This window comes from Chenopodium album, chromosome 27 (assembly GCF_948465745.1).
Source record: "Chenopodium album chromosome 27, dcCheAlbu1.1, whole genome shotgun sequence".
Classification (NCBI taxonomy): domain Eukaryota; kingdom Viridiplantae; phylum Streptophyta; class Magnoliopsida; order Caryophyllales; family Amaranthaceae; genus Chenopodium; species Chenopodium album.
In genome coordinates, this window is record NC_137860.1 from 31,086,801 (window position 1) to 31,104,991 (window position 18,191).

At 33.0% G+C, this 18,191-nt stretch overlaps 3 protein-coding genes across 5 annotated transcripts; all 3 read left to right on the forward strand.

Annotated features, from left to right (window-relative positions):
• Positions 1-263: 263 nt before the first annotated feature.
• LOC145621525 (protein CASPARIAN STRIP INTEGRITY FACTOR 1-like) lies at positions 264-2,013 on the forward strand. The gene is made up of 3 exons (XM_081676256.1): positions 264-613; positions 868-932; positions 1,592-2,013. The coding sequence occupies exons 1-3, from the start codon at positions 535-537 to the stop codon at positions 1,733-1,735; spliced, it is 288 nt and encodes a 95-aa protein (XP_081532382.1). The 5' UTR covers positions 264-534; the 3' UTR covers positions 1,736-2,013.
• A 7,813-nt stretch (positions 2,014-9,826) lies between these two features.
• Positions 9,827-14,531, forward strand: LOC145621166 (uncharacterized). Of its 3 annotated transcripts, none has more exons than XM_081675902.1 (6): positions 9,870-9,955; positions 10,972-11,089; positions 11,185-11,623; positions 12,712-12,743; positions 12,849-13,843; positions 14,210-14,531. In XM_081675902.1, exons 3-5 carry the CDS (start codon positions 11,299-11,301, stop codon positions 13,812-13,814), a joined length of 1,323 nt encoding a protein of 440 aa, XP_081532028.1. In that variant the 5' UTR covers positions 9,870-9,955; positions 10,972-11,089; positions 11,185-11,298; the 3' UTR covers positions 13,815-13,843; positions 14,210-14,531. The 3 variants fall into 3 exon arrangements, with proteins under 3 accessions (XP_081532027.1, XP_081532028.1, XP_081532029.1); XM_081675903.1 differs by having other exon boundaries at positions 10,972-11,069; XM_081675901.1 differs by lacking the exon at positions 10,972-11,089 and having other exon boundaries at positions 9,827-9,955.
• Positions 14,532-15,960: 1,429 nt separating this feature from the next.
• LOC145620042 (uncharacterized) lies at positions 15,961-17,851 on the forward strand. Its single transcript, XM_081674696.1, has 2 exons — positions 15,961-16,830; positions 17,553-17,851. The coding sequence occupies exons 1-2, from the start codon at positions 15,961-15,963 to the stop codon at positions 17,787-17,789; spliced, it is 1,107 nt and encodes a 368-aa protein (XP_081530822.1). The 3' UTR covers positions 17,790-17,851.
• Positions 17,852-18,191: the final 340 nt, after the last annotated feature.

The window sequence follows — 18,191 nt, forward strand, 5'->3', positions numbered from 1 at the left end:
ATTCAAAGTTGGTTACACAATAAACCTGCACATTTCCCTATTTATGATAAGAACTTGAAAGATGATAATCTTAGAACAGTATTATATAAAAAGTCAAAATACAAAAGTAATGACTAGTAAATCATTTGAACGAATTATATTAGGTACATTAAAAGTGGTACACAAATATTCTTCTCCTTGGCATAACAATATTGACAATCTAAAAAACCCTATTTAATCCACTAACTTCTTAGACTTCTTGCCCCAACAAAAGGAAAGTGGTCTGCTATTCCCTTTAGGCTTTATTATTTTCAAAATTTTTAAACTAAAAGGCTAACAGAATATATTAAAATTAATTCTTTTGCTTCATTATTAATATTAATTAATCATTCTGTTATCTTACTTTATCTAGCTAGAAATACCACTTCAAAGTAAAGTTTATGTCTTTTGCATCATACTAACAAGAAGCCACCATTTCTTGTACTTCCCTTGAATAAAAGAAAGACCAAAATTAAAATTAGAGAATTATAGAGAGAGAGAAGGAGTTGCTTGAACATGGGTTTCTTGCCACTAAGAAAACTCACCTTTCTTTTCCTCATCATTTATGCTCTACTTATATCAACTTCATATGCAGGTAATTAATGTATGTACCATGGCATGATTTCTTCGGGTTTAGGCCGAGTTTTTCAGCCCGGAGCTGTAACCAGCCTAGTTGAAAATGAGCAAGTTTTCTTCTTTTTTAGTTTTGGCACACGGCCGTGCCAAGGTGCACGGCCGGCCATGATGATCATAAGTTATTAGTTTATGCTGAAACAAGCTAAGTGAAACTTTCATGTCATGTCATGTTCATGATTAATAGCTTAATTTAAGTTGGTTTTTAATTTGTAGGTCGTCAATCCAAGTTCTTAATCTTGACTGAAAGCTCAGCTGAGGAATTTGTTGGAGCCTATGAGGTAAACTATTCATTAGACTATTATTATAAAAAATAAAACCTCTTTATTAATCTACATTAACGTTGTGTCATGTCTAAAATGAAAAAAATAGGAATATATGACAAAAGATATATATACTTGAAGAGAAGTGATCATAGGTTGCATGCAGATAACTAGATAAGCTAAGTTGTTACGAAGTATATAATTAAGTGAGTTTTTGTTACAATATCCTAATACTATTCCTAATTAAAGACCATAATTCTTTTGAAATGATCTTGAATCAAATTAGTAAAAAATTATAAGCTCACTTTGCTTTTGATTCATAATTATCACTCGCTATTAAAAAATTTTACGGCTCCATCATCATAAGTACTTCGTAGACTTTCTTTGGTATTCTTAGCTAAAACTATGCAAGTTATAAATCATCGGGAGAAAAGTTTCAAAGTTTAACTTGCAAAATCTATAATAAAGTGGCGTATTATGAGATGACCTAAAAATTGAAAAATGACATACTAGAATACAATTAAATTAAATTAAATCTGCCTTGGTTCGTTGAAGGCCAAAATTAGTTAACTTTATTTATAGTTCGTAATCCATTCCTAATTATTATTATTATTATTTTTTTGAAAGAGTAATCCATTCCCAATTATTGATGCTTAATTATTTGCTTGAATATGCAGGAAATGCCGTTGAAGGGAGATGATAATGAAGAGAGCACCGTTATCCATGAAAGGATGTTAAGGCATATGAACACACATGATTATGGAAGATACGATCCATCGCCATCTTTTCGAAGGCCTCGTCACAAACTCATTCCTAATTAATTAATTAAGTGCTTTAATTAATTAATTAAGTAGGCCATCTAAGATATTCAGCATGCATGCTAATTATCTAAGTGGCTTAGAAGGATGTTTAATTTTGCTTTAATTAAATAAAACTATAAGCTAAGTTAGCCAGCTAGCTAAGGGACACTATATATGTTCCTACCTATAAATTCTACAAATATATGTTTGTGTATATACTATATAAGTTTTTCCCTATAGTTTATATCATATACTCCAATATGTTTTGTGACATATACATAGTGAATTTTTCGTGTTAAGCCAGTGGGTTTTTTTTTCTCCTTAAAACATCTTATATTCATTGCTCGTAGGCTCGTAGCGCTGTTTAGACTGTACTGCAGTCCAAATTAAATCGCAAATCGGATCATTTTCTAGCCAATTAAGTAGTGTGTTTTGATGCAAACCAGTTTTTGGTTTAGAATTTTATTGTTAAAGTACCTACTTAACCAAAAGCTTACGAACAAAAAAAAAATGCATTTTAATGTGGTTTATGACTCAAATTGCAAACCATATTACACCATAAACCATTTCTCTGTAATTATTTATTATTTTATTATCATTAAAAATAAATTTATAATTGTGGATCAGTTTGTCACAAAAAAAAAAAAAAGAAATGCAAAGATTGATAACCGGCCAATAATTCACATGAATCCATTACATGCAAATTAAATTGCATACTAAGTAACATTCTTCTACTTGGTACTGTAGTCTAATTTCCCTATTAAAATTCTATCCATTAACTTCATTGATCCCTAAATGTTGATTAGAAGCAATGGACACTCACTATAATTACGCTTTACGCTCAAGAAATAAAAGCACCTTTTGTATTTTAGTACGATAAATATAATTACATTCTATATATGAATGTAATGTTACAAATTAACAAATGAATAGATATCCTTCATTTCTCCTATTTATTCTCACCTTCTCATATATTGAAAACATCCTAAATTAATCTCTTGTATTGAAAACAACCTAAATTAATCTCTTATATTTACATTTTTTTTAATATCATACCATTTCTTTTGCATCCCTTGAACAAAAAGAAGAAAACTTATAAAAAAAAAAGAGACCTCACCATGGATTTCTTGCCAATTAGAAAACTCAGCCTTGTTTTACTCATCATTTCTGCATTACTTATATCAACTTCATATGCAGGTAATGTACCATTCAGCCATCCTGATTTAATTATTCGTGTTTGGACAATTGGACCGACTATTTTTTCTCATGAAAATGTGACCATCTGGGCCAAAATGAGCAGAAATTTTTTGGCCACGGCCATGCCTATACAGGCGCGGCCATGATGAATTAATTCTAAAATAACCTCATTGAGTAAACCTTGCATGTTCTTGACTAATAGCTTATAGTTGCCTTTTAATTTTGTATGTAGGTCGTTATTCCAAGTCCTTGACTAAAAGCTATGCTGAGGATTTTGTTGGAGGCCTTGGAGCCTTTGAGGTAAACTAGCCACCATACATGAAACAATTGACACATACTTACAATCGTAACATCAAATCTAAAATATCAAAACAAATATCAACTTCTATATCCAATTTAAATAATGATTTCCATTTTGCATATCAGAAACAAAACATCTTTCACATATATGTAATATTTTATTATTTAGAGATGTAGAGAGTAAACCAAATGTTAAAAACAAACTCAAGATCGTCTTATATTATCTTTAAACAATAGTATAGTATAGCGATAAGTCATAGATGGTTTTTCATAGGTCGTATATCCATTTTATGTTACTCTGTATTATTTATGTTTGGTTGGACATGTAGGAAATGCCATTGGCGGAAGACGAAAATGTAGAAGTAACCATAGTTCAAGAAAGGATGCTAAGTACCCATGACTATGGATCATTCGAGTCATCAAGTCCACCTATTACAAAGCCTGGTCACAAACTCGTTCCTAGAGCATCTAATGGATTATAATCCATAAGTATGTAGGCCATGCAACATACTAATGACCTTAGTGGCTTATAAGCAGGATGTTTTGCTTCCATAAAATAAACATTAATAAGTTAGCCAGCTAGTTAGGGCACAATTATAACATTAATGTTCTCTACCTACAAATTAAATACATGTATGTTACGTACTATGATTATTTTTTCCCAATATATAATTTTTTAACATACACTCGTACAGTCGTGCACTCGTGCTCCAATGTGTTGTGAGTTGCTTTGTGACTTGCAATGAATTTTTGTGTTACACAGCTTGCTTTTTGTTGATGCTGAGTAGAATATTTCATTATTGGATGGTCTAATAATTAGAAGGATAGTGTAATATATAATCCTTATTCCTTAAGAATGTAATTCGACAATATTCATATACTCATTTTTATACCGAGTACCTATGACAAAATAATCGTATAGACTTTATTAGAATCGTCTCGATTGATAGTTTTAAGTTTCAAGTTAACTTGCGTGTCCAGTCAAAGATTTAAATCAACAACTCCGTTCTATTGCCAAAAGATTAGCAATAATAATTAGATGGACTAATTGACAGCTAGGAAATTGGGGAAATTGTCAAAAGTCCATTAGGCCGAGGAGGATAGTTTCCTAGTTGGGCTAGTTCGTAACCTTAGCCCAAAAAATGCTTCTGTTTTCAACTAATTCGTCATTTCTTCTTGTCTTCTCCCTTTTATAATGCCAAATTGCCTAATAATGGAGTAGTATAAGTATCATTTTTACCTTGTGAAAAGAGCGTGTTCTGATTTTCGTTTTATAACCTTGATTAAAAAATAGGAAAAATAGTGTTAGTTATGTTTTTCTCTTTATCTGATCTAAATAATTATCGATTTACTACGTACAAGTAGGTAGTGTTAAAGCCATTAAGATGCATGGTGTGTCAACTAACACCCTGTTAATAAAAATCTTATTATATACTCATTACCTTTGCTAGTATTTCCACCACATGACAAAATGAGTAAATGACCATACAATATTGCCACCTTGTTTTCAAAATCTTGGTTTGGCATTGATGTGGAGTAGAAAGAAAAATTTGTTAAAAAAATAAATATATTCACATATGAATTAATGGAATTTGGGGTGTACATCCATGCTATAAAAATAAAAAGAAATTAAATGAGTAAATGTAGCCCTAATTAAGAATTAATAAATTGGTAAAGTAGAAATATCAAACATTAATACTTCGTAACATTGAATGAATAGGTATTGTATTCAACCAATTTATTCTTTTGGAATGGAATGTCTCAACTACATACTCGTAGTATTCAGCAAGTATTGCATTTACTAGTCATGTCAAGTTAGAATTTGCAACAATCCACGTTGGAGGAGATTATGGCCACATTTTTCACATACAAATCTAGTACTTATGGTCCTTATTACTAAAGCTAATTAATAATACTTGTAGGTGGAGTATACCACTAAATATAATTGTTAGTTGTACTCTCTTTTTCAACGTTAAAAATTATATTAGTCCAAACTCGGGTTTTCTCTTCATTGATGCATTAAATGTATCAATTTGACAAGGTGAGGGTCTTAAATATCTGATCTGACTGGCCTTGATTCTTTATTTTGAGCTATTACATGCATGCTTTATATAAATAATGTTTTGCTTTACTAAATACGGAGCATCAATAGTTTTAACTAGAGGTTTAAAGATCAAATCTTTGCCTCCTTTACTTTTGGTCCAACATCTACCAAGAACGCCATTTGGCTTGTTTTGCTTCCCTTGAGTCTTTGACGAGACACTTTATGGTAATCAAAATTCAACAAGAAAAGAAAGTCCACTAATATTATGGCAACTTTTCGAACTACTTTAATCCATGTCAAAATAAGGTTTTAGAATTTGATCGAACTCTTCAAGTCCTATTTTATAAATATACTTTTATACAAAAGTATGCTGTCTATATGACTATCACAAAGTCTTATATGTGGCTGGCCACACCGTGTGGCAGGGGTTACTTTATTAGTGTAATAGGGGTTACTTGATCAGTGTTAAAGGGGTTACTTCGTCAGTGCTATAGGGTTACTCATTTAGTGTTATAGGGGTTACTCAATTAGTACTATAGGGGTTACTTGGTCATTTTTATATGGGTTACTTTGTTATTTTATAAGTGGTCACACGGTGTGGCTGGCCACACACAAGACGGGCTGTATGACTATATGTATTACATAGTTATATATAGTTGGATATGGTGATTAGTAGTTAATCTGAAATTGATTGGTGTGACAAAATCCAAAATAAACAAATATATCTATAAGTGGATAAAATTCGTGTGATCACTTGATACGCTACATTAGATTAATGACCTAAAGCAAACGCACCCTTTTATAAGAGGTCCACGTTTAAATTACTATATTACCCTTTAATTTTCTATTAAACCAACAAATAAGTTAAAGGGTAAAGATGTCATTTAATATAGTTTAAGGCAACTACTTGTCAACTTCCTTTGACTTTTAACTAGGTAACAAAGCTTACATAAATGATAAATGAAGTTGAACTAACGGTACGTAGCATCAACCAAATTGTATTTTTATCATTTTATGCGGAAATTTTGATTACATGGTCACTTCAATACTTGTCATTTGTCTTTTTAAATAAATTACGTGCACAAATTGTCCTTTTGATTTATTGTTTGGTGACGCTACACAAGAGTGAACCTCAATCCACGTAATAACAAACTTGGTTGTATACTACTACAACTTTATTATTATAGATCATGTAGTGAAGTTGAAATCTTATAAAAAATAATGGTTCATGATAGTTCGGGAATAAAGATGAATATGATTGTGATTGTAACGTAGATCAACCAACTGAATCAAGTGTAAACATTTAGATAATTGAGTTGGTTTTGTTAGTTTTTTCTAGTTAAATTTCGATCTTTGAGTTATAAGTTGTTCAAATGAAGTTATTTGGTTTCATATTTTTGCTTTTAGCTATAGTTCACACGCCATGAACGATATCCCATCATTTCTAATATCATGCTAGTATATAGTCAGTCAAATATTCTAATGATTTAGACAACTTTCATAACTTTACCAATGTAAAAAAAAAATGTTGTTTATTGCAATGTCAACCACAAAGGTACAAATCCGATCAATTATTGAAAAGTATAAATAATAAGATAAAGGATAGCTATTTCTACTATTAATGGATCCTTTATTTGTCCTAAGTTGGCATATGTGTCTCAACAATTTAGGTGTTACCCTCTACAAACTAGTTTAATCACATTGATTAGTAATATTTCCTTTTCATCAATCTAGTATATTCTAACTTTTTTTTTAAGGTGATCAATGAGCTGTACTAGAGTTAACATCATATTAATATAAATTATGTTTTGAATTAAGGGCCTATTCGATTTAATTTCAGTTCAGTTCAGCTCCTAATTTCCTTCTCTCATAAAATATTCATTTTAGTTCAGTTCAGTTCAGCTCAGCTCCAATAAATTCAGTTCAGCCCAATCATTTCAGTTCACCTCAGTTTAGTAAATGTGAACATGCCCTAAGTTTGTTTACTCTATTATAACAAACAAATTAAATAAACTAGATTAATTATCAAACAACACATATTACTTTCTTGAAAGGTGAATGAAAGCATGGAATGCGTTCCATGCACTCCGCGTACCATGCAAGACAGAAATTAAGTTGCTTTTTCACTAGCCTTTCAAAAATTCCACAACCCATCCTCAACAGTACAATTCAAGAGTTATTTACAAATGTTTTTTAAATTTTTTCTAGATAAGATACTCCTAGAACGAAAAACTCATTTCGTTTAATTTGTGATAAATCGCAATCAGCTTGAAACGTATATTGATTAAGTAAAAATGTATAGTCATTGAGAACTAATGAGGAGATTCTATAATATAAAGCAAGAGTATAGTTAGTGATGATATGTATATAACTAGTAGTTTGAGACATAAAACACTAAAAAATGATGCAAGTGGGATTAGTGAGATACTCGTAGATAATTGATGTAAAAAGGAGTAGTGCAGTGAGATTGGAAAGAGAGATGTACAATATGAATTGAATACTACGTTGTTTATCAAATTCTAATTTATTAAAAACTGATTAAAATAAAATACATGTATTCTTGTATATTTAAGACAGAGGAAGTATAAGAGTGAGGGATAACTCAAGTGCGTGGTTAGAGCTTCCTTTTCGATTTCAAAAGATCCCGGGATCGATTCTTACCCCTGTCCATTCTTACCCCTGTCCTTGTGGCTCTCTAAATACCAAAAAAAAAAAAAAAAAAAAAACGGAGAAAATATGAGTTAACTCTGCCTTGAATTGTTAATTGGGCGGAATAATTTTCTACTTCAACTCACATTCCCACCTAAACTTGTAGTGAAGATTGTAGAATATATGAATATCTGATTTTTCAAAAGTTAGTCAACTCGTGCATAGCTATTGAAATTTAGCCGTGGTATTGGACCAAGCATTTATTGATTATTGAATTCCCATTTGGGATTGAAATTATAGAAAAAACAAAGGGCTACATTCCACCGGCAAAAAACTAAATACAAAATAATTCAAATCACTCGGCTACTATATATTTTGATTTATTTTTCTTTATGATAATTGATGATAAAAAAATAATTATAAATTAAATTTAAAGTAAAGTCCGATTACAAATTCTTAAATGGACCTGGTTCACACTCATTTATTGTGGACCACTAACATTAGAGAAACTATGGTTGTTTTATTAATAAAAAAAAGTCACTATAATAAAATAAAGGTCACTATGTTGAAAATAAAAGTCATTTTGGTAATATATAGGTATAAGAGGTTAATTTTTTTAATAAAATATTTTATAAGGTCAATATTAATAATAAATGTCACGATGTTAAAATAAGGGTCATAACGTTGTACTTCAAGTTCACAATAGTATTAAACATTATGCAACTTTTAATAAAGATTACTATGTTAAAAATAAGGTTACTATGTTAAAAATAAAGGTCACTATGTTCAATATAATGTCAGTTGCGTGTGTATAAACCTCGGGTCCACAATAATATTATTGTGAACCAGGTCCACGCAAGTATTTCTGAAATCCGATAGTATAGATACAACTTAAATACAACTTGATGCATCATTGGATTTTTTTAGTCTACTCTATTGTCATGCTATAAACTCCATCAATGACAATTGACGAATTGAGTTACTCTCACCCCAACACTTAATCTTAATTTATTATAGAAAAAATTTTAAATTATTTTTCTAAGCTTATAGTTTTGTTACGCTATAGATGCATGAAGCATGACAATTATTTTGTTCTTCAATTGTTTAGCATATGTTTGTTCACCTTATTTTCACTTATTTCAGGTGTAATAAGTTCATTATAAGTTCAGATCAGATTTGATAAGTTTTGATAAGGGTTATTCAAGTACAAATTACAACTAAAATAAGTTTTTAATAAGGTCTAATAAGTTCAGATCAGTGAAAATCAGGTGAATAAAACACACCCTTAATTACTATTATACCTGCGATAAAATTTGCAATGACACCCAAAATTTTATAGTACTTAGTTTATACTTAGTTTAATGGTGAAAGTTGTAGAGAGAAAAAATTTTGACTTATCAAGTAATACTTAGCTTAATGGTGAAAATTGTGAGATCAATCTCCACTAATTAATACAAGTTGGGGATTCTAGGATTGAGATTCCTTAACATACTCTTTTGGTCTACTCTCAAGAAGTTTTAAAACATGACGAGTTTACACGTGAGAAGTTCTAGTTTGATAAGGTGCATACTTCGCATATAATACAAAAGTCAATACATACATTACTTTGTATTTTCAAAATAAAAAAATAATACTAATTCCGTTTTATATTATTTGCAAGAATTTGACATAAACTAAAGAGGAAAAATGTTAAATCATTGCAATAATATGATACAGGAGTAATATGTAATCAGTATATAATTCACAAAATAAAAGACTTTTAAAAAAGCAAGTTCCACATCCGCCAAACTCACCAAAAAGAAAGGGGAATGGGTGGTCGACATATTCTTAACGACGTTACACACACCCCTCACTGTACCAACTACAATCAATCACTGAGAGTGTAAAACAAGTTAACAATAAAAAGCATCATTTTAACTCCGTTTATTTTCAACCGTTAAAAACGACCTCTCTTTCTCTTATACCCAAAAACCATAAACCAGAATCAGAATCTCTCTCTTCTTCCTTTCTCTCTCTTCTGTCGCGCCTTCTCTCAGTTGCAGTTTCTTAAGGTAATTTCTCCATTTTATAAAATTAATTTTGATATATTTTTTGTTTGATTTTATTCTTAGTTTTGACAATTTAGTGTAAGAAAATTAATTATAAAAATGATATTGTTTGATTTGATGAGCGTGATTTTTGGTAACTAAATCTTGCGATTATTTAGTTTTATTATATATTTATATTGCTGGATTTTTTATTTTAATTTCTGGGTATTTAATCATCTGAATCGTGGAATTTTGAATAGATTTTTTCCTCTTCTGACTGTTCAATTTTTTTGCTTTTATGGTTAATCGCCATTATTTTCGGATCTTCTGACCTCTGTATATTTTTTTTCTGAATTTTCATGATTTTTCCCACTACTTTTTGGGGGGTTTAATGAATATTTAATTTAATTTAATAAAACTAATTCATTATTGATACTATTTATTTCTGACTATTCTCTTCATATTCATAACAACATTTGCTTTACTTGCTGCTTCACTCTTCAAGGTTATTTTAATCATTATTTTAACTTATTTTTAGTTTATTTTAGTATTAGGTTTGAGATTGTTGTATTGAATTTGATTAAATTTTGTAATTTTTTCGAGCTTCAATTGGGCATGTTTTATGTTCTTAGGTGTTGTTTTTAATGAGAGGAAACATTTGTTGAGTGTATGATTTGTTAAAACCTTTTGGTAATGGGTAGCCAGGAAAGGCATTTAGACGGGATTTGATCGGAGGTCTTAGAAATTATCGCGCAATACTTAAACCAACTAAACAAATTAGCATTGAGTTACATTTTGGATTTTGATTTTGGGGTTCCTCCTTTTTCGTATTCTTCTCTGAATCTGAGACTTATGATTATGAATTTATGATATTGAGATTTGGTTGTTGTTTTTGATGGCTGTGTTTTTTGTGTTTTGTGATTTTATAATGTATACTCGTATGAAATGTCACTTTATTATTCAGAACTTGCACATGTTTTTGCTACTATGGGAGTATCATTCTTTCTTATTAGCCTTGTTTATCATATTCATGATCTCAGGATTGTTGTGTGTTTGAGTTCAAACCAATTTGGAGTCTTATCGTAGTTTGAAGTTTGGGTATGAGCCAATTCTGGTTCAATTGCATTGCAGCAAATGGGTATTTGAGTGAAAATTTTGGTAGATTGAGATGTATCTTAGTTGAGTTAATTTATTTTTTCAATATGCTACAGATGGTTGCTTTGTTTATTCATTAGCGTGCCCCTCTTTTTCAGAAATTTTTTGGTCTTTTGGAATATGTGATTGGTTCTGTTGGCGCTATATGTGGTCAAGGGGCAAACAACTTTGATTGCTAGCAGCTGAGAATTAGAACTGGTATATAAACAAATATGGGAGCTGCTTGTTGCGTTGCTTCTAGAGACAAAGTCATACCACCAGGATCTAGTGGTGAATTTCTGCATAGAAACTTTAGGCATTCTCCAACATGGAGCTTTCGTTGGGATAGTCGAGTTGGGGTAGCTGGTGAAGATACTTCCGTAGGCTGGTTGTCTGATGTGGCTAGTAGGAATGATGCCTTGGATGTGAAATCTGCAACTGATGTATCAGCACAGGTGTCAGATGGAGGTAGTTCATTGGAGAGTTATCGAACAGGAGCATGGCGCAAGTCTCCAGTGAACCAGGATACGACTAAGAGCCTAAAATCATCTGCCTCAGGTAAAACCCTCTTGGTTTGCCTTGCATTATAATATTTCTTATTTGATTTGACTGTTCAATATTTATCCAGACTTGGTAAGATATTGGAATATCATGGTCTGTCTTTTCATTTTCTACTTTTGATGTGCCTATGCTAAGAACAATACATTTAGAAAGCATGGTTTCTGTTGCCAATTATCAGAATTATGCTCATCAATTCGGCCCCATCTCCTTTTTCCATTATAAATACAAAATACCTGTGAAGGGTTTGGCTTTTCGCATGGTAAAAGAGGAGTGCAGGAAAAGGTTATAGAAGATAAAAGAATAGCTTGATGGATAAACAAATTGGGTTATGCTTTTCAATCTTGATTGCATTTGGATTGTATACACTTGTCCTTTTAAGCACATTATAGCTTCATCTAGGCATAAAATGATGAGCTAAAGTACTGTAGCATGGTTGTGGTCAGTTTATTGTTGTTGCTGAAAAGAGTTTTTGCTCATTGCATTTCCTTTTGAGACGCAAATACCTGATTTAAAAGTCAAATAGGGGTTGCCAATTCATGTTTTTTGAACGTGGGGTAGTTTATTGCATCTTCACTCACTATGTTCACTACTCTCTATAGTTGTGCTTCTGGATCTCACTATAGTTATGCAGTTGACCTCTTTAGTGAAATGGCTGCTGCTGGCCTTTCTATATGTTGCTCTGGATTGCCTGTCTTGAATCTCTGTAAAGCAATTTGGTTTTTGTAGTCGAGTTTGAGAAAGGTATCATTTGGTTGTTTTGATTTTCTTTCATAGAATTCTTGTCATGATACTGGTAGCTTGCTTAGAGGATCAGAAGTAAGGCTAGTGCTACTATTAAAAAATGTTAGATTCACCCTGGGAAGTTATTGAGGTTATTCTTGTTGCTTAAATGGCTGTTTATGCTCTACCAACTAAAATGTGGATTGGTAGCTGGTTTTAGTGTCCCCTGTTAAGATCTAGAATTATTACTGCACTACATTTTTCAACATATTTGTTATCTTATAACTTCATAGTTGTCAATTATACTGGTTACTTTAATAATTGAAATTGTAAATCTAAGTGGAGTTTGCTTTCATATATGGCAGGTGAATCTGCTGGAAGGAATGCCTGTACTGAGGTATATAGGGAAAGTTTGGTGGTTTCTAGCTATATGCTTTTGTTTCTCACTATGCAATGCTCTAATAATTTGTCTTTCCAATATTTCGTAATTTGATGTATTTAGGTGAAACAATCTACAGAATCTCCACCATTATTAGACCCTGCTTCTGTCAAACAATCACCTTCAATTCATACAACATCTTCTGTATGCATGTCACCAGTTTCATCCCAAAGTCATCCTCCTCCACCGTCACCAACCCCATCCAGATGTGCCCGCGGCTCGCCAGCTCATGAGCTTTCCCATCAGGCATCCGATAGCCACAGTTCTGGGAGAAACTCACCAAGTATTAACTCTGTTTCTGAAGAAGGGCAGGTACCAATTGGGAACTCTGCTGTAAGCAATGTGTCAACTCGGGGATCCTATGGAAGGTCCTCTGATGGTTGGTCAGCTCATGCCTTCTCAGAACTTATGTCAGCCTCACAGAGAGAACGTTGGTCTTTTGACAGTGATTCCTGCAGCTTTCCTCATGATAAATTGTGTAAAACTAGTGGTTGTAATTCCCGGTCAATATCTATTGATTTTCAAACATGTGGTATTTGCTCCAAGCTCTTGTCTGAGAAGTCACCTTGGAGCACCCAAAAATTTATAGCGGGTAATGAATTATCTGTTGTTGCTGTTTTAATATGTGGGCATGTATACCATGCTGAGTGCTTGGAGACCATAACGCCCGAAGTCAATAAATATGATCCTGCCTGCCCGGTTTGTACATTTGGGGAGAAGCAAACTTTGAAACTAGCTGGGAAAATGCTGAAGGTGGAAAAGGATTTGAAAGCTAGGAGTAGCAAGAAGTCAAGGAACCGGGTTGTAGATACCAATGCCTCTTTTGATTTTGATTCTTGGAAGAGAAGTGCTGGTGCACATGAAGGGAAGAGTCCCAAGCTTGGAAACAGCTCTAGCTTGAAGATTTCTGCCGCAAAGCCTTTCCTAAAGCGGCATTTCTCCTTTGGATCAAAGGGTAACAAGTCTGCTTCTGAAAGCCCATCAATAAGGAAAAAGGGATTGTTTTGGGTTAAGTCTAGCAGAGAATAAGCAGTATAGCTTGGTCTGAAAGATTGGAGGTTAGTGTTCTTATTCATAACAAGTTATGTTTGCTTAAAGATTTGCAACTATGTCGGATGTAATGATACGTACATCTCAGAGATTGATGAAAACACTCTTAAGTCAAGAAACTTTAAAACACCTCTATGCATGCCAGAATTATGTATCAAATATCCGAGGTTGTGCCCATTTTGCCCTTTTTTTGAGATCAATATAAAGTTGGTACAGTCAGGTGTATGTAAGAAATTGTAATGACCTGTGTATCACTCTTTTAGTGGTGACTTGAGCTCCTTGTTCATGTGTGATGTTTTGTGGTTTAGTCTTGGAGGCATATTTAAAGCTTACGTTTAATTCACTTCCAAAATTGATCAAACTTTCTTTTGCAGGTTCTGGGAGTTTGTTATTTGCGTAACATGATTACAAACTCGGTGACACAAAATACACAGCAGAAGCTGAATGTGGCTCGTTTTAGGTCTTGATTGATTTGATATATCTTCTCTGATATAAAGGGTTTAGTATGGTGATATGACATTGTAAAGAAGGAAATATAGGATATAAAGTATGATAGGAAGTTATAGGTAGGGAAATCAAGTTGGTAAGTGATTTATGAGGGTTTTGATCATTATTCATGTTATGTACATTTAAATTTGTTTGAAACAAGAATTCAATTATGTTTCGAAAGAAACGTTCTCTTTTTTACTCCAATCATCTGATAGACTTTGTTGTTACTTGTTATAATTCTTATAAATCCCCTCTATGTGAACAAGGGAAGGCATATTTTTTTTTTCTCTCTTCATGGTTCGTCCATAATCGTTTTTTTTTAAGGTGGTTTGAGATTATATTAGCAATTTTTTTCTTCGAAGATCAAACATAATACGATAGTGAAAATAACCAAAAGTTGAACCACAAAGTATAAAAAAAGTGCCTAAGTAATTAATTTGGGTGTTACTTGTCTTGTTATTGATGTAACCTTAACAGTTGTAGTTTAGTTGGGAGATTCTACATCGCTACTCGTATACAAATGTACAGAAATGCATAAACGTGATGTTTGTGTGGTCAAAGTATGTATACCAACCTCAGAATCCTAAAGTTGATTGTTCACCGCTTGCATTTAAATTAATTTCTACCTTTGTCGACTTTTCGTCCGCCCACTACTTATTACCTATCTTTCTTAGAAAAAATAGCATGTGTGTTTTGGTGGTGTAGTTGCATAAATCAAACAAAAGCAACAACTGTATAAATCTCCATTGTTGCAAAAGTAAAATTAACAATCTCTTACTTAATTATTTTTATTTTTATTTTTTTTTTACGGAAACTTTATTAATTATACTATATCCGATTTTTTTTAGTTGTAACTTTGAAATATTTTATATCTCTTACATAATATCTCAAAGTTGCAACTTAAAAAATCGGAAGTAATATAAAAAAAAAAGTAGTAAAAGTTAAGAAAATATCTAAAATTTTAGTATAATAACTAAAAATATTTGATCAACGACCCAAGAACCTACAACTCATAACTGAAAATACGTACAATTTCAACATTAATAAATTTTAATTTTCAAAAGGCTTAGCTTAAATGACATGTTCTTGTCGCTTGAATTTTAATTTTTTTCATCTTATTTGATCTAAATTTATTATAATTTAAAACAAATAATAAAAGTTAAAGAAAGCATATTCTTTTACGAGTGAATCTTGTACATGATACATTTAGGTGTATCTCTCCGTCCCTAAATTACATTTCTATTTCGACAGAGCATGTACTCGTATAATTTATTAATGTGAAGCGGTAGAGCTTACCCGAAAACATCCCAAGTCCAAGAGTCATCAGCCAACAGAAAACATCCGTAGCACGTGTTAACCTCGCACTAAGACACTAATCACCCATTTTATTACAAACGTGGAGGCACCTCACAATGTCTATCAAACACGTGTTTACTCTCTTCTCTAAACCATACACAAAGCTCCACTACTCTATTTGTTCCATGCAATTTGTCTATATCTCTATCACCTCTTCATCATATTGTTATCCTCTTTCTAAATTAAAATCATATCATTATCCAAAGTTGGCACCAAGTAAAAAAAAAAAAAAAAAAATTACTTGGAAGAGTAAGAAAAATAGTGTGTTTGTTAGGAAAAGATGGCATATCAACAACAACATTTAAGGGATGAGCATGGTAATCCGGTTGAGCTAACGGATGAACATGGCCATCCGGTTAAGCTGACTGATGAACATGGCCATCCCATTCATCTCACTGGCGTCGCTTATACTGATGAACATGGTAACCCCGTGGACACTCGCGGGTTGCACTCTACTGCGACTCGTGGTGGTGTAGGACATGACGGTACCATGGGTACCCACGGGGGTAATCGTGGTGGCGTGGGACATGACAATCTCATGGGAAGTCTCATGGGCGGCCACGGGGCTGCGACTCATGGTGGTGGCGTGGGACATGACTTGGGTACCCATGGGACTACACACTCTACTACGACAACTCATGGTGGCGCGAGACATGATGATCCCATGGGTATCCATGGGATGCAGTCTACTAAGACTCATGGTGGCGTGGGACATGACAATCTCATGGGCACCCACGGCGTAGGGCTTGTAGGCACCCATGGGATGCAGTCATCTACGACTCATACTGGTGTGGGACATGACAGCCACACAGGCACCCACGGGTTGACTCATGGTGGCGTGGGACACGACAGCTCTACGGGCACCCATGGGACGCACTCCTCTGCCACTCGTGATGCCGTGTTACCAAAAAATCCCTTGACCACTGGGATGCAAACCTCGACTCTAGGTGGCGCGACACATGGAACTCATGGAGGTCCCATGACTAGCGGTATGCACGGTCATAATGAGCCTGGACATCGCGGCCCTGGGACGCTAGGAGATGTTTTGGGAGGCGGGCAGCACCAGCCGAGGAGAGATCAGCCAGGAGGGACTGCTGTTGGTATTGTTACTAAAGAGATTCGACGAAGTGGCACGAGCTCCGGTGAATCGGTTAGTTTATATTCTTAGTAACTTCATGCAATCTATCGTTTCATTTGATTTCATTAGTATTGCAAGAATATTTCTCTCCATGTTGATAAATAGCTGCACATTTTGTTTAAATACAATGTGTAAACTAACTTTTTTGTAACACATTTTACAATTAGTATCCTTTAATTACACTATGTAAAAATTTGATGTATCTAAAAGTACTTATGAAGATGAATCTAGTAGGATTTATATGATGATATTTCGATGTACATGTTTATAAGTGACAATATTTAGTCAAATTAAATTTTTTTAACTTTGACCTAAAATTAAGTAACCATTTTTCTAAGGCAGATAATAGTCATAGTACATCGTATCAAATTTTGTTTGTATTTTTTTATGTCAATTATACTATGTCACTATGAGCTCTTTAAAATTTCCCGGTTACCTAACGAGGCTTTATTTTCTAATCATTTATAATCCGTAAATAAAAATTAAAAAAAAAAAAAATAATAATATGAGCTCTAAAATTCTTTATACTTTAGTTTTTATATAGTGTTATATGGAATCTTTAAGCTCAACACACATTATATGATTAAAGTCTAAAAATTGATTGTAAAATAATATTCAGTCATTTGTTGAATTTCATTTAATTAATCTCAATGCAATATATAATCCTGTTTTTAGAATTTCATTTACTTTAGTCTCAATGCAATATATAATCCTCTTTGTTAAATTTGCTGTAGTCCGAGGAAGAAGGACATACACCCACGGGTGGGAGAAGGAAAAAGAAAGGATTAGGGGAGAAAATCAAGGATAAGTTAATGCCAGGTGGGAAGCACAAGGATCAGGACGTAGACCATACCGCGACAACCACCATGGCCACAACCACCACTACCACTATCCAGCACCACGAGGACGAGCCCGCTGAGAAGAAAGGTCTAATGGACAAGATTAAGGACAAGTTGCCTGGCCACCACTAGATAGCTATAGAGTTCGGTTTTTCATTTTCGTTATAGCTTTTGCCATTTTGTACCTTTGGGTGTGAACTCATGTACAGGCCGGAGTTAAAGGCTTTGTTGTATGCTGAATAATCTATGTGCATCTCTAGTATGCCAGGGTTAGTTTGTGCTTCTAGATGTTGAGATGTAATTTTCTTTTTGTTTGCTTTTAGGGTTTTCGAATGTGTGAAACTGTCCAGGCCATTTAAAGAGTGTTTTGAACTTTCAATTGTCTTAAGATGATGAATGTAACTTTGATTTCTTAAGCTATGTTTTACCTATTTTGTTGGTGTTTTTTTTTCCCATGATCGCATTTGTGCACTATTATTCAATGATTTTAGCAATCTTTGGTGGCGAATTTAGTGATGCTGGTTGATATACAGA